This window comes from Artibeus jamaicensis, unplaced genomic scaffold, assembly GCF_021234435.1.
Source record: "Artibeus jamaicensis isolate MK-2021 breed Jamaican fruit bat unplaced genomic scaffold, CSHL_Jam_final contig_718, whole genome shotgun sequence".
NCBI lineage: Eukaryota > Metazoa > Chordata > Mammalia > Chiroptera > Phyllostomidae > Artibeus > Artibeus jamaicensis.
In genome coordinates, this window is record NW_026521936.1 from 6,624,898 (window position 1) to 6,641,235 (window position 16,338).

At 50.7% G+C, this 16,338-nt stretch overlaps 1 protein-coding gene across 2 annotated transcripts in view; it reads right to left on the reverse strand.

Annotated features, from left to right (window-relative positions):
• Positions 1-16,338, reverse strand: part of ESYT2 (extended synaptotagmin 2) — a 53,635-nt gene that overhangs the window by 5,351 nt on the left and 31,946 nt on the right. Inside the window, exons 12-19 of one of the 2 annotated variants that reach the window (XM_037131901.2) lie at positions 15,774-15,863; positions 15,302-15,397; positions 10,077-10,139; positions 7,059-7,133; positions 6,335-6,421; positions 3,922-4,071; positions 2,247-2,632; positions 968-1,066 (exon numbers count right to left, since the gene is read on the reverse strand). In XM_037131901.2, the coding sequence (XP_036987796.2) occupies positions 968-1,066; positions 2,247-2,632; positions 3,922-4,071; positions 6,335-6,421; positions 7,059-7,133; positions 10,077-10,139; positions 15,302-15,397; positions 15,774-15,863 (1,046 nt within the window). The remainder of the gene's footprint in view (positions 1-967; positions 1,067-2,246; positions 2,633-3,921; positions 4,072-6,334; positions 6,422-7,058; positions 7,134-10,076; positions 10,140-15,301; positions 15,398-15,773; positions 15,864-16,338) is intronic. The other variant, XM_037131902.2, reaches the window with a different exon arrangement.

Sequence of the window (16,338 nt, forward strand, 5' to 3'; positions counted from 1 at the left end):
GTCACATGCAGCCACTTCGAGTTACTCACTCACTGACCGACTGGGAACCTAGCTGGGGACGGTCCCATTGCCGGTCTCAGAAACAGCCTCCAGTTCCCATCGGCACAGCGACTCTCTCAGTAGCAAGGTTATGTAAGGGGCTTGATCGTATGTGCTGAAGGGAACTCTACATTTATGCAGTCATGTTTCTAAACACCACCGATCTTATTGTTCTGTTTCCGACAGCTTTTCGTAAGGTCCATACACTTACATAAACACACTTATATCACAATCGCTACGAAGATAGACAAGTCACGTAAAGGAAAACCTCTCCCGACCACCATCCTCAGTCAAACACACAAAGCACACCGTCCCTTCGGTCACACCCTCTGAGTTGGAACACAGCACACGAACACTGGCCCTTCCCGACCGTGGGGAGGTCTCGGGGGCCGTGGGTGGTGGGACACTCACTTCCTCGAAAGGCAACAGCGGTGCCTGTTGTGACCCGTCAACTTCTGGCCCCTCTGAATTTATGTAAATTTACTACTCCTCAAAACTTAATACCCCCCAAACACTGCAATAAAAGTATGTGCCCCGGCCAGTGTGGCTCAGCTGGGTATCCTCCCGCCAACCAAAAGGCCGCCTGTTCGACTTCCGGTCGGGGCACAGGCCTGGGGTGCGGGTTCGGTGCCTGGTTGAAGTGCGTACAGAAGGCAACCGATCGATGTTTCTCTCTCACATCAATGCTTGTCTCATCTCTTTCTCCCTCCCTTCCCCCTCTGAAAATCAAAAATTCAAAGAGCAAACATGTTTGTTGTCCAGTGCCAGTAACCGACCATCTGCACACCCACAGCCCGAGGGAGAGCCGCCGAGTGGTGGTGAAGGGTAGGAACCGACCCAGAGAGGGACCCAGAATCAAAGCCAAACTCCAGGATCACCGCGCAGGGAGCCCCTGAGAGGCCGCCCGAGGCAGGCCGGCGCCGCTCACCTGCAGGCGTGCACCACCACCACCAGCTTGTTTCTCTGCGAGCTGTGCCGGATGGTCAGCTGGATCTGCCCCAGCGGAGACTGTCCCAGCGTCGTCCCGCTGAGGAAACAAAGCAGGGGTCACAGCCGCCCCAGGCCCCGCATCCCCACGACAGCACAGAACGGTCACGCTCACGAGTGCGGACTGGAGAGCATCGGATCACCTAGACACCTTCGAACCTCTGAGCATAAACCAACCCGTTACGCCCCTGCTTCAGTGGAAGGCTGGTGTAACGTAATTATTCGAAACCGGCAGTTTTCCATTTAGGGTCCGAAGTAAAACGAGACACGGGGGACTCCCGACTACAAACCCTGGTTCTCTGGTCTTCGGGCCTGTGGCGGCCCAAATCTACGTACCCTTTCTCAAAACCCACACCAGTCCCTGGCTCTGTGGTTCACCCACAGGACATCTGATGACACTGCAACGTCCCCTTCAATGTTTCTCTCTCTTGAGGTCAAAGCACAGACTCTAACAAAGGCAGTCCCCCAAGACTATCTCGGCTGCTCCCCAAAGTCAGCTCCTCAGAAAAAGTGGTTTCTTATTAAAATTCTACTTTCTTCTAGAGCAAGAGAGGAGGAGGGACTGATTTCTTTTTCACAAAAGAGTGGATGTGAGCAGGTGCCAAGGAGACAAGCATCTTGGATGCGGTCACGGGAAAGACAGACCTGTGCCTGCACCCTGACACCGGCAGCACACGTCTCCCCTCTGCCCCCCGGTTGCTCCTCACGCCGCTCTCAGCACCACCAAGAGAAAGAGCTATCTCCAGGGCAACTTCCTTCTGCTGAGAGGAAAGGCTAACATCTGAAGCTTCTGGTGCCTGCAGACTGTGGTTTCCTCTAGGAACCATGGGGTTTTAAGAAGTCAACACCAATATCCAAAGACAGACAAGCAGCAGCTGGGGGCCAGCAGCGGGGTGCTGAGTGAAGAGAAGAAAAGAGGAGGCCCTAACCCTGCACAAGGCGCCAGTCGCCATGGTCAGGGGCAGCAGCAGGTCAGCTCTGGACTCTGCCTCTGGTCTGAGGACAGGCGTGCAGGAATGCCACAGCCCCTGTGTTCATGGGACCCAATTCCCCACCGCATTCTAACGCTTAAGTGAGCCCGGGCCCTGGGAAATGGCATGCTTCACTTTGCAAGGGCACCGCCCCCAAGCTCCTTTAGCTGCGGTAAGCCGTAAGCCGGCGCCTCCACAGCACATGGGGCATGTGGCGACTCAGCAAGAGCAAAGTGTGTGTCTAGTTACTTCTCAAGCTGCCGAAGCCTCTGCCGAAGCTCCTGCGTGGCGATGGGCAGCGATATGTCCGAGGCTATGCTGGGGGTGGGCTCCTTGACAAAGACGTGGCTGGGGGAGCAGGTGGCGCCGACCTGCAGGCTGGAGGAGCTTCGGCCCAGGTCCCATGGCCCCTGAGGGCTGGCCTCTGCAGGCGGGGCTCTCTCCTCCAGGCCAGGCTTCAAAGCGCCCCCAATGACGGGTGTGGACGGGGCCGGGCTGCTGTCACCAGCGCCTGGTGACCCAGACATCTGAGACCGGACAGATATTTTCCTCCCTTCTTTGGAAACTGAGGGTCGCTTTACTTGAGCTGAGTGTTGGTGGTCCGGAGACCTGTCTTGCTTTTCCAGGTGGAGTACCTAGACGTGGAAAGAAACACAGTTAACAAAACAATCAGTAACACTGGTAACAGCCTGATATATTTATTCAGAGATGTTTCCTTAAAACTTGGCACAGAGCATTACAAACAATCTGGTCTGTCCAGCTATTCTATCGCTAAAGTAATACAATGTTACGTAAAGCTTTTAAAAAGAAAAGTTTAAGTAACCAAAGTATCATTTTTATGATGTGAAAGTTGTTTCTGTGTGTTCTCTTCAGCCTCTTCCACTGGCAGATGTTACTGCACGGTCGTGGCTCACGTTGTGGCTGGAAGAGAGCTGCACACCTGGCACAGGCCCAGCTCCGCACCCGGCACAGGTGGTCTCCACAGCAGTCTTGTGGAAGGATGCGAGTCAAGGACACCTCTACCCAGCAAGGTTACCCCAGATGCCCAGCATCAATGGAGAGGCAGCACGTGCCCTCAGCTGTCCGAGTACTTAGATCAATCACTTCAAGAATTTTTAACATTTACTTTCGATGGGTACAATGTCCCACGGAGCGGAGTCTGTGCTCCGTAAGCCCGCCCTGCACTCTGAGGTGACGGTGACAGCTGGAAGTTCATCCCACTGTTACCAAACACAGCTACAGCGAAGAGCTTCTTGCTCAGGGCCTCCCCCTTTGTGCCCTGTACCAAAAAGACTTCCAGAGAAAGGCCCCTGGTCCCAGTGGCTCTCTGACGTGCCACCTGGAAACGCTGCAGTCCTTTCGGGAAGGCTGGTCCTGGCCAGGGGCCAGGAGACCATTTCCACTGCCCCCTCCACACACTAAGTCTGTCTTAATTCTTTGAAAAAGATCACTCTCTATTTTAATGTGCATTTTTTAAATTAGTGAGTTTCATCATTCTCTCATGTTTTCCAGTTTTACCTTCAACATTTCCTTAGGTGCTTATAAATGATTTGTCTATTTTGGACAAAAAAAGCTTTCCTGTAATTTCCACCACCTTGTAGAGTTTCATTCAATTCTCTCTTCTGAAGGACTGTTAAGGATTTCATCTTAGCAGAAGACTTCACTGATCCAGACAGCAAGTTTCTGGGCCAAAGGATAAAAAGTGGCCCATGGCATTCACAGGAAGGCATAACGAATTTCACAGGCTGCACCAGCAACCCGGACGCGCTGCTCTGTGGGACGACTCCTTCCCGCCAGTCCTGGCCCTGCGACAACACCCTGACCACCGTCCACCCTGTCCTGAGCCCTGTGGAGCGGTGCTCGAGAGCCTCGCCACTGCAGCCCGTCCCTGCCCACCCTGTGCCTCCCGCGGGAGACTACGCACCCTGAGGGCAATCTTCATCTTCAGGGTGCTGTTTGGCCCTGAATTACTGAGCTGGAATCGCTGGTTAATGGTCATGTCATCACTGGCGAGCAGCCGGCTGAGCGGGATCTTCAGATTCCCCAGGGAACACTGATGCTGCTCGTCTCTGACCTGGGAAAACCACAGCACACACTGAGCACGAGGGGCAAGGTGGACACTGCAGGAGGGTCCACCCCAGTCTTTCACAAGCCCGCCCCAGCCATCTCCTCCGATGATGGACACAGTGGGAAGCCTCCTCATGTAACAGGGCACAGCCAAGAGGGGGGCCCCAAAAGGGATTTGCAATGGGGTCCAGAACTTAGGGTGTCCAGGAAATATTAGAAAGACAAATAAGACGTCCTCACCCCTTACCCCCCCCACAGGTGTCATTTGGGGGAAAGGACAAATGGAGAGGGGCCACTCAGAGCTGTTTTGCATAGCAACAGTTTCCCATATAAACTCTAGAATGGTCATTTAACATATCTACAACCTTTAACTGGTTTCATAAATATGTTAAATAGCTGTGGCCATCCTCTGAGCCAGGGGGATGGAAGTGACTTCCACTCCAGATGTAACTGGGGGCAGGTCCCCTGAGTTACAGCGCCTGAACATGGTTGGCTCCATGCCAGGGGGCCACACCTGCCCAGACTCACAATGGCAGCCCAGTAAACTTGGAATATACAGAAATGCTGGCAGGTGTAGCCGATTGTGGGAGGAGTCGGAAATGGGGCTGCAAAGGAGTACCACGCAGCTTTGTCAGAGTGGGGACCCCCACAGCCATGTAACAAGGAGGAATACCATGAGGCTTTAGCAGAGAATTGTCACTCAGCTTTGCCAGAGTGGTGACCCTACTCTCTCCGCAGCTCTGGTGGAGAGAAGAACCATGAGGTTTTGGCCAGAGTGCAGACCCCTGCAGCTCTGGTAGAAGAGGCCCACATGGCTTTGGGGGCTCCCTTTGGCCGAGTGGCCTGGGAAGCAAGAGAGATTTTGCCTGGAAAATGGGTACAAAGAACTCTTTGCCAGTAGGCCATGAGAAGGTGCCACATGGCTTTGGAGTCATTAGAGATCCTGCCTGGACAGTGACACAGCTGATGGTGCCAGCAGCCTGGAAACACGGACGTGTGCTTCTCCTGAGATATGGTACCCCAAATTAGGGCAGGGGGGAGAAGGAAGAGCTGTGGGTATCCTAAAGGACTTTGGTATTTTAATGGGGACATTGGGTCACTACTTTAAGTCTGTATAGCTTTAAATAACCCTTTCCTTTCCTTTTCACAAGTCTCTGGCATTGAGAGATGTCTTTCCTCTGGTGGCAGACAGACAAGCCCAGTAGGTGGTCAGGACAGTATTAGTATTCTGTCCTTGTGGGGGGGGCCCTGTTGTTCTCTAACAGTTTTTGGCGTCCCTGGGTGGGCCAAATATTGCCCCCCTAGGACCTCTGTTCTGCAACACTCAGGAACACAGAACACTGTAACCAGTGATGCTACAACGTGTCCACATCACGTGTCTCTGTCACTTCCCCATCACACAGCGAGGAGCACAAAAAAGAACACAACTTTTACAAATCCATTTTGAACCCAGGTGCAAGAACCCTTAACAAAACTTCAGCACATTAAACCGAATACATAGAAAGGATAGGATCTCATGACCGAGTGAGCTTATCCCTTAGTACAGGTTTACTCACGAGATTCTCTTATGTCAAACCCTGCAAATCAAATAAAGACTCACGAGGTTCAACATCTGAAAATCAACGTGTTTCACCATATTTACAAACTTAGGGAAACCCATGGTCATCTCACTAGTTGCGAAAAAATCTTTGATAAAAATCCCATATCCATTCATGCCAAAATCATCAGCACACCCGTGTCAGGGGAAGGGAATGCCCTCAAACTTCGGGCTTACTGGTAAAGCCCTAAGGTTCCCCCAAGACTGGAAGAGGCCAAGGGGTGCACTCCCGTGAGGCCCAAGGCTGCAGAGCAGGAAGGCAAGACCTGTGAGTCAGCAGCACCGGCCGGGGGCAGGGGGGAAACACAGTCGCAGAAGTGTCCTTACTCTTCACAGACAGTCCTGACGCTGCGTCCTGACACAGTCCACTTGAGGACTGAGCCACAGTCCTCAAACGAGCCAGCGGAACTAATAACGTTCAGCAAGGTTGACGCAAAGTTGACAAAAGGGTGCCAAGGCACACCCCAGGAAGTGACAAAATCCACTAAAAGTTCAAAATTTAAAAAAAAAAAAGATACTGTTCACAGTATCAGAGCCTGCAACACCGAGGGCTGCACCTGACAGAGACATGCGGACATGGTGCTGGGCCCGTTAGAGGTAAACTTCAAATTCGTGCAGCCCCTTGTGTGTGGACAGTGCCCCAAGCAGTCTACCAGGAAGGCCAACAAGATACCTCGACTTCCAGGTCCTGGCGCTTGGGATTGTGGACAAAGAAAGTGAAGTTCTCTTCCCACACAGGTTCATTGGTTTTGTACCGAATCTGAAAGAGATTCCAAAAAAATCAGCTCTGTGATATTTTCTGTGCTTACTCCTTTACTGTGCTTGAAAGCCTGGGATGGCTGTAATTAAATTCCAAGACATACATTTTACTGAGCATGTACTATTATGCATTAACCGTGGGACATGTCTAAAACCCAGAGCCCCAAGCTTTCTGAGTGCACGGGCAGACGGCTGTGGAGCCCCTGGGACGGAGGTTTCGCCAGCGCTCAGAACAGTTACAGGAGAACGAAGGCCTGGAACTCCTGACCATTCCGGAAATGCTTCCTCCTGCATCCGGAAAGTAGGACGTGCTGAGCCACGGCAGGGCCTCCCTCCACCCCCGACGGAACTGCAGGTGTCGAGTTCTATGCGTTTTCAGCACAGTTGGTTATCTTTTAAACTAAATATTTATAGAACATTCAAAGAAAACTTCCATCTACCAATGGAGTCAAGCAAAAGCATATTCATGTTAGTTTTAATGTTACTTAAAAAATGAACAGTATCTTTGTCTCCAAATTAAGGAGCTGGAGCTCTGTGAAGTGACTGACTTGGGCAAACAAAAAAGCCTCATGGGCACCAGTGGTCTGACGCCCGCCGTGCAAGTGACAGGGACATCCCAGCACTCGGGCCAGCCTCACCTTGCTCTCCTGGGCCTTGTGACCAACCGACATCTGCACCAGAGGGTTGGGGCTGCTGTTCACCTTCTTCCCCGACTGTCCAGAAACAAAAAACAGACCATGTAAATGAATGAACGTCCTGAAGCGGGCCTGTTAAAAATGAAATCATGGCTGTGTATGAACAGTCATTCCTACTTACTTCTCATCTTCAGTCACAGGGACTGAGAGGAATGAACTGGGAAAGGGTTGCTAAGCACACTCCAGGCCATAATTACATCTCCCGTGAAATACACGGGGAAAACATCTATTTATGTGCAAGTGTTAAGGGTTAAGATGTTTTATTTCTAGAGCAAGCTACTTTGGAAAAATGAAATCTTCCGAATATCTTCGATGTTAATTCCAGCCCTCAAAACTTATTTCACCAGCACAACAAAATAAAGTATAATGAATGAACAGAAAATCATGAGCAAGGACAAATGTAAAAGAGTTTATAATTCAGAACAGTCCTCTTTTTGGAATAATAAAAACACTACAAAATGTCAGAAATACGTTTTTACGTTTTTAACTTAGTATCTTCTGTTCAAACATGTAGCTACCAAGTACCAAATCTTGCTGACCAGCGGCTCAGTAACTTTGATGGAAGCGTCGATCTAGAGTCACATTGAACTAAGCAGATATAATAAATATTTTTAAAATGGTAAGAAGCATACTTTAGCACAGAGAGCTGATCAAAGGAAACACAGTGAAACACAACACATATGGGACATGAGGTTTATTTATAACTGAGCCCCACAGAAGATGCAGTTAAATATGTTAGTGGAAACTAATTATAAGGTCACCATTTTTTTAGTATCAATTTTGAAGTCAATCCTCAACACTGCAGCCACGACAAAAATAAGTATCAAATTCATACGATTATTTGAATAAAATATTGCTGGCCCAAACCTACTGCCATAATCTATTTTCTGGGTCATCTTTACGATGTGAGTGAATTCTGCAAAATGAAATAAATGCTGTTAAAAATTCAAAGGCTGCAGACTGCGGTGGCAGAGACACCACATTTTCCCTTAAACGCACTTTCTCCTTCTTCCACGAGCAGCGGACCCCTGGGAGTCAGCTGAGCACAAGTCCTCGGTGGATAAAGACCCTACACCCCACCCTCCCTGGCAGACAGGTATGGCGACTGACTGTCTGGCCTTAAAGGGAGGGGCCGCCCCAGGGCCCCCGGTGGAAGTGTAAGCAGGTCTGAGCCCCAAGGCCCACTCGGTGACTCTGGAGGCCAACTCCTGTCTTGCTGACTCTACAACTACTGTCTGAATCTGATTCAGAAGCCGAGTGCGTTTCTTAACTGACACACTTACTTAACTTCATCTCTGCAAAAGCAGCCACTCACTCCCAGAGACTTCCTATGCCTGTCCCTTTTAGGACACGCCTTTTCTTTAAACTTTCTGACATCTCTGAAAACAAGGAAACAGCAGCCGGCTTTGGGACCTGCCTTGGGGAAGACTGCAGGAGCCGCTTCCTTAACCCACTGGCTCTGCTCCCAGATCCCTTCTGCTGTGTGTGTGAGCGACAGGACAGACATCTGTTCACCCTACGAATTCCTGCAGCGTGTGTCCAATAAGCACTATCAAGTCAAACCTTAACTGACACACTTTCTTCCTGCCTGCCTTCCTTCCTTCTACATAAAGTAGTGCTGTGTCTTAAAACAGATGATGTTTGGGACCTTAAATCTCTGAGTATTCCACCACGATGCCATCTCAGTAGGCACCAGCGGCACCTGGACACACGGGCCATCAGGCGAGTCAGTCGGGGCTGTTCCGCACCTACACCTCAGCTCTCCACCACTCAACTGCGGAGGCCCACGTTTCTTCGAGGTGAATCTCAGTTCTCAAGTCCATAAAAACTAACACAATACCATTTCCAGAACCTAGTTGTCAGGCCTAAATGCGGAGATGCAGCAACAGTTTAAACGAACACACTGGACTAGCTGCACGGAGCCCTTCCACGCACGATCGTACTGCACTCACTGCTCCAGTAGGGAAGACACTACCCCTCCGTTCTGTAAGTGACCGAGAGGGTTCACTATCCTGCCGTGAGGAGGCGTGGCCCTGCGGGGACTCCGGCCCAGGCAGTCCGGGTCTCGCAGCCTTGCTCTGACCACAACGCAGAAACCGGCAGGGAGGGCTGCTGGCGCAGTCCCGTCAGGGGCTCACTGCAAACTGCTGCTTCACGTCCTGCTGGGCCACGTGGCGTCTCCTCTGCACCGAGTACAGGGAGGGCGCTGCTACCTCCGAGTGGACTTCACTACTGTCCCTCACTTCTGAAATTTAACTCATCCTTCTAGATGAAACTGACTTTAAAGCATTCCTGATTCTTTTCTATGGAATTTTCTGAAAACAATTACATATAAATCCTCCTCCAAATATTTAACCCTAAGATGTTCAAGCCAACTAAAAAAAAAATGGTAAGTCATCAGAAACTTCTAACACTGTAGCCAGACAAGGCTTGTCCATGGTGTTTGGGGAGTGGAGCTTAGTTTTCCATGCACCTCACTCAGCGATCGCAGAGCCTCTGGAAAGGCCTGGCCCCACCCAGCAGCACAGAGCTCAGAGGCCGCCAATCAGAGACGGCCTGACTCAGCATATTGGAAGAGGTGATGCTTGAACAGACAGTCACAGTGCACAAGGGGTGCCTTCCAGCCATAATCTGAAAGGTGGTTAAGATTTTAAACAGGACTTCCACTTTACCATTCTCACAATTTCGAGCCCAATTAAAACACAGATGATTTACAACCACCTTAGATATTGCTGCCTCACTCAGGTCAACAGAACCAGTATCTAATTTATCACACTGGAACTTCGTAAAATTTATTTTTGAAGTTGACTTAAATTCTTCTAACTACTGTTTTTTGGGTAATGAAAACTGGCTCTCTCCAATGATAACTAATCACTAGTTAGTCATAAACCCAAGAGGGTTAAGGCATCATCTCTTTCAATATGTCTTCATGAACTTTTCAAAGGGAAAACCATTGTTTACCTTGAAAGCTTTCTGAGCTGCGGCCTTCTTCAAGACATCGGGGTTAAATTCTAATGGGTTACTCTTTCAAGTCAGAAGAAAATGAATATACGAAGGGTTAATACAACATGCAACGAGGAGTTTATGTATGGTTAATGACATGAACATTATGCAAACAAACAAAATCTTTAAACAAAAACCACCAAGGATTACACAAAAAACAGTAAAAATCACTTGTAATTTTTTCTTTACGCTCAAGATTTTATCTCGGAATGAACCTTTAATCTATAAATATCAAAACGCGTGTTCTTCTCCCCTGTGGTTACTATGCCTCTCATCTTTTGGGTTTCAAAGTCCACTAGTGATGCTTTAAGGAAAGCTTCTATTTACTCTCCTTTGCGTGAATAAACCCCTGAAATACCTATAATTACATTGAAGCTTTTATCTGAAGTACCGACAAATGGTCCCTACGTGTCCGAATGACTCTCAAGCCAATGATATGCTGCAGCAGCAGATGCAACTGTTCTCCCTCCCACAACCCTCTCCCTTCGTGCAGAACCTCGGCCGAGAAGGGCCTTCTCCACTGCCCCCACCCCGCCCGTTCTCTGTGGGGCAGGAACCGCTAGGGCTGCTCGGATCACCACGAGTTTCCCCCGGCTCTAAAGTTCTATTATTACGGGTCGTGTCCTACTTCTACTGACTGTAAACTCATTACTTTCTGCCCTCAAAAGGGAAAGACTGAGTTGTTTTGCAAGTTCCTTCAAGGGAAGACACATAGATGAAAGGTTTTGTCATTAGTTGTAATTAACTTCAAACGACAAACTAAATTTTCACTACTTCTTTTTTATAAACAGTAGATTTTATAATGAAGAAACGGACACTCTGCCTCCGGCCTCCTGTGACTGTGGCTGGCAAGGCAGGCAAGGAGATCGCACATCTAGCCAGGAGGACTGAGTGCCCGTGGGAGCCAGCCTCAGCCCACGCTGCCGCTGCAGCTGCCCTCCTGGCTCAAGGGCACTGGGACCCCCGGGCACGTCACTGGGGGGAGCCCAGACAGGTGAAGCTCTCTCTGGGCAGGCGGGCCATGTGCTGAATGCACATGTCACTGTAGCACGCATCGGTGACCACGAAGCGGGCAGGCAGAGACAGAGGCTGCGCGGTGTAGGATAAAGGGTGCAGGGGAGCCGTGTAACATTGTAGAAGCTGCCAGGGCCTGAGGGTGGCATGAACCAGATCATCCGGGTGCACTAGGTAGGGGCTCAGCGTGAGGCCTTCCACCTGGACCCCTCACCATTAATAGGGCAGCAATGCCACCTGTACTTCGTAGTGAGAGAGCACTAGGTCTCCCTGTTACATGGCTCAAATTTTCCCATAAAGTGGACCCGTGTGTGAACACCACCCATCACAGATAAACCCCATGCACAGCGTCATAAACTTAACAAAGCGACTGGGCTGGAGCAGACAGAAGGCTCAAGAGTGTGACTCTGGGTCCATGCTGAGTTCAAAGCCCGGCTCGGCTGCTCACCAGCCATGACCCTGGCTCTCTAATCTCAGTCTCTCGAGCACCGTGGTGGCTCCTTATCTGAGAAAACGATCCTCCTAGCCTGAGACTAGAGGAGCTGTCCACGCAGGACCATGGAAAGTGCTCCGCAAACACAAGTTACCCGAGGAGCCGAAGGTCTAAAGCGGGCCCCCTCAGCTTTCCTCCAAAATTCCAGCCCAAGACTTCATCCGAGGAGAGCAAGTGCTGAGCTGGCGATGGAAAGAGGCCATTTCCAGTTTGGGATACAGTGCGGTGGTGCTGCCCCTCTGGGGTAATGACTGACAGAGTTGAAAATTAAGGGCGTTTTCTGCAGGGAGAGGGTAGGAGCACACAGGACTCGCAGGCATCCAGAACCTTTCCTGGAAGCAGGGAAGGGCTCGGGCTTGGGAGGAAATTGAGAAAGCACTGACCTAACTTCACAGTGAAAACCAACGGATTTTTAAAAAGCAATGACTTCGAATTTAGTTCATAGAGCATTCCATTGATGCCCACATTTGACTCACAAAGCAGAGCATGTGACTTTGATCATGGAGGAGGAAAGGCAGTTTTGATAACCAAGCAATGTCACCAGGGCCCATCGCAAAGCAATGACACCAGTCAAAAGGGTTCACGAGGGGCCTCTGGTGAAGGAGGGGGCTGGCAGAGCCGCTGGCCGTGCCAGCACCCTCTAGAGACGACACCACGGAAGTCATTCTACGACAGTGGTGCACAGCAGACGCCAACATGTCCCCCAGGCCTCGCACCCACCCCTGGGTCCTGACTCTCCTCCTCTGTCAGTGGCTGATGGGCCTGTAATTCGCGTTCTGCCCACCTCCCTGTTCCACGTGGAAACAGAGTGAGAGCTCTTCACAAGTGCAAAGCCGCCTCTGTTAGATTCCGGGACCAAATGAACTTGAAGAATCTCACTACCACTGAATTAAATCAGCAATCAGTCAAGAACGGGCGACTCACACTCACGACTAAGCCGTTGGTGAGTCCCTGTCACTCCAGAGCAAGTAAAAATAACCGTCCGATACAGGCAGCAAGGGCTGTGCAGGGACCAGGTGCAGCAGCTGGGCCTGGGAAACAGAACGGAGGCAAATCGGCTTCCCGAGCAAGGTCAGAAATACACCATTATCTGCTCTGGGAAATTCCTTAAGTTCCTCAAAAGAAGCTGAATGATTATAAGCTCAACAATCTTTTTCTCTCTCAGGACCTCTGGTCAAACAGTGAAGGAGAAGGCTTGTTCCAGGCCCACTGGTGAATTTCTGTCCTCGCTGACCAGCCCTGTGGGCTCAGCAGGGACTTTTAAGGAGAGCTACGTTCCAATACTTCTTTTGGGTCAGGAGGAGAAAGCAGATTGGAGGGAGTTTTTTGAAAGCCTGCAAAGAAATATTTACATCTCACACTGAGATGAACCACAAGAAAATCAAACGAATCGTCATGGCTTCTGTTTTTCCACAGGAGGATTTTTATTTTTACTTTTTTGTGGGCTTCCTCATGACTCACCCGGTCTGTTCATCTCATTATCAGACGTGGTAGCCAGTGTTAGTCACAGCACAGTTACACATCATGAAATGAGCACCAAACCAGCACACACAGCAACGGAAACCATGCACGGAAAGCAGGGAGCATGCCACGCCGCACCGCCCGAGTGGACGGCGTCAGAGCTCCAGCGCATTCTCGCGGCGCCGTGAAAACGGGAGGAAGAAAACCCCGGGCACTCACAAACAGCGCTCTATAGACTGAGGCGGTGTTTTCACAGAACACCAGTCCGGACGCACGCCTCTCTTTTAAGTAGCCACACCCAAAGTTTCCCTCGTAGACACTCTTAGGAAGTGGAAATGGGAGGAGAAAGCAGAGAATGGGGGTTGTGGTCAGTGCACACGAGAAGCACCATAAACGGGAGAGCAAAGGGCAGCCCAAGAACCCACGGAACCCGAGGGCGGCGGCCACACCCCGCGGGGAGCACCAGCGGGCGGCACCGAGGAGGCCGTCTGCCCCTGGCAGCCAGAGCACAGGGTCCTTAACAGAAGGCTAACGAATTCACCTGGTTTTTAGTTTTTCAATGTTTGCTACGTGATGCCATTAAAATTTTAACTTATGTGATAAAACACACAGTTCTGAAGCACAGCCTCCTCCTCCTCGCCAACTCCCCAGCACAGCACTATTCTGTACGTCCTCACATGTGTCCCACGCTCACTCCCGCCCGACACGGTGAGGGGCCTGCTAGCAAATGTTACTGTGGTCAAAAACAAGTTCTGCCACATGAGAAATTTTGTGGGAAGGTTAAATAATAATGAAATAAATTGTAACAGAAAAAGCCAGACTTTAGATTGGCAAAGGGACCCAAAGGTGAAGGTAATAACTTCAAGAGAAATTAGGACGTCAAGGTCAGTAAAAAAACTGTCACTAAAAAGCACGACTGTGGCTGACCCTCGAACAACACGCATCTCAGTGGCTCGCACGGCTTGGACACGTGCTGCTCGGGGTCCTGCCTCTCTGATTGGGGCCAGGAACCTGCGTGAGTGGGGGGCTGACTGCCGTTATCTGTGGATTTCAACTGGGCACTTGCAGCTCTAACCCCCACATCATTAAGGGTCAGCTATATAAACAACTTCATAAAAGAGTTCGAGTACATGTTCCTATTATGAAAAACAACAATGCTTGATCAGATTTTAATTGCTGAAAACTTTGAATGAAGCGAACACAAAGCACATTCGCTGTGATGGTGCACAAAGCCCAAGGAATGCACAAGTCTGAAACCTCACATGGTGCTGAGGCAAAGCGTGTGTTTCACGAAATCAAGGGGATGCTGTCTAGCCACAGTGAGGAGAGAGCAGACAGGTGGCCCGGGTGACACACTGAGGTGAGCCAAGGGCCGAGTGGCACTCTGCTGTCTGTGTGTCCACGGGGACAATGGACTTGGGGGACAGGCACAAATGACCTGGCTGAGTGGGCATCTGCCATCGGGGGAGGAAGCCCCTGCAGCAGGGCGCAGTCCTCTCTCCTTCTACCAAACGGGCCTTCGTTACATGAAGTAAAGTGAGAAAGACCACGTCCTGAACACGTGCACGGCACTCGGACTCGTACGAGCAGGAGAACATTTCTCACCAGCAGTGGGATGAACTGCGGTGTGGGGATCCCAGCAGGCCTCACCCGCCTGAGAATGTATAATTTTTCTTCCCCAAGTTACAGTGGTTACTGTCCTTTACGGTTTTTTCTCAGAGCAAAGCAAGTGTGATGCAAACGAGGTGCACCCGCTCTGGGCTGCAGAAGCCGCGGTGGCAGGGGACACGAGGCAGCGTGCCCTCAGTGCCAGAGGCTCCGCGCACACGCCGCTCCCCCCACCACGCTGTCCTGCCCATCACCCGGCCATGTGGCAGCCAGGATGGGTTTGTCCTCAGAGGTGCTTCAATTCACTGCCATGCCAAAAAGAGAATGAGCAACCAAGTTTTGATATTTAGGGATTTTCTGCAGAACACCTTCTTCCCTGACTACGAGGGAACTGCACAGACACCCTCTGAATCGGGTATTTCTTCACACAATGCGCCGGAGCAAAGACAACTCTGAGTTTCCTGGGTGACAAGGAAGGTGCACGAATATGAAGATACACCATCCCCCCCACAGCTGCTCACGGCTGGGACTGAGGGAAGACACAGCCCCAGGAGCAAGTGCGGGTGTGGAAAGGAGCACCCCAGCAAGCTCCCACAGCGCTACCTACCGGAAGGTTCCTCGCTGAGTCCAAATACAAGATCAGCAAGGAGGAGGAAAGACCGTCGTTGGCTTGGCCTTTGTCGGCTCGGATGTCTGTGAGCACCTACGAGGAAGGAGAAACGCCTCAGCCCCTGCGCTGGACTCGTGTTCCCTGGTTATGCCTGCCATGCTCACGAGAACAGGAAAGAGGGGAACTGAACCACCCAGTGCGTGCAAGCAGAGAAGGGATATGGGAAGGACTGTCCTCACGTCAAAGGAAGCACGCAGCGCCCTGTGGCCCTCCAAACCCCTGCATCATATCAAGCACAAGGTGTGAGGATCTCTTAAAAGGTATAAATACCCTGCAAATCCCTTCAAAATTCTGAGACTACTGAAGTGACTTAAGCACAATAATGCAAAGTGCCGCTATATTGTTTTGAACCAAGGCACGGCACCACTGGAAGAAACTGATGTCAGTGGTCAGGAACACGGCTCCATACCTGGTCCAGGTGGGCAGCATGTGCCATCAGTGTGAGCCACTCCAGTTTCAGGTGCAGCTTCCCTCTGGGGACCTCGTCCAGGGTGAACCACTGAAGATGAAACATGCAGGGTCAGCGGCCGTGCTCCTGAGCGCGTGGTCCACACAGATGGAATGTGCACAGCGCTGCCCGCTGCCCGAGGCCATCTCAGTGCTTCCCAAACACTAACGGGTGGATCCCACCAAAGCCCTGTGGGGTGAGGAACTTTCACCCCTGATTTACACACAAGCATCCGAAGGCCTCCCAGCTCCTTCCGCTCCAACGTATGGACCTGACTAAAATTTATGGGCCCAGAGACAATAAAATATCGAGCCCAAATGCTGAATTTCAATAGCAAACAAGTTAGGATGTTTGTTTTTATTCATCACTATATACCAATAACAAAACAGTCAATAGTTGTATCAGATTAAAAAATCAAAGCAATTAATCAAAGAGGGCCCCCAAACTGCAGTGTTGGAAGAGCCAGCTGGGACCTGGGGCCTGCGGTGCTCACCCGTGAGCGCCAACGTGCACCGCTCCGAAGGGG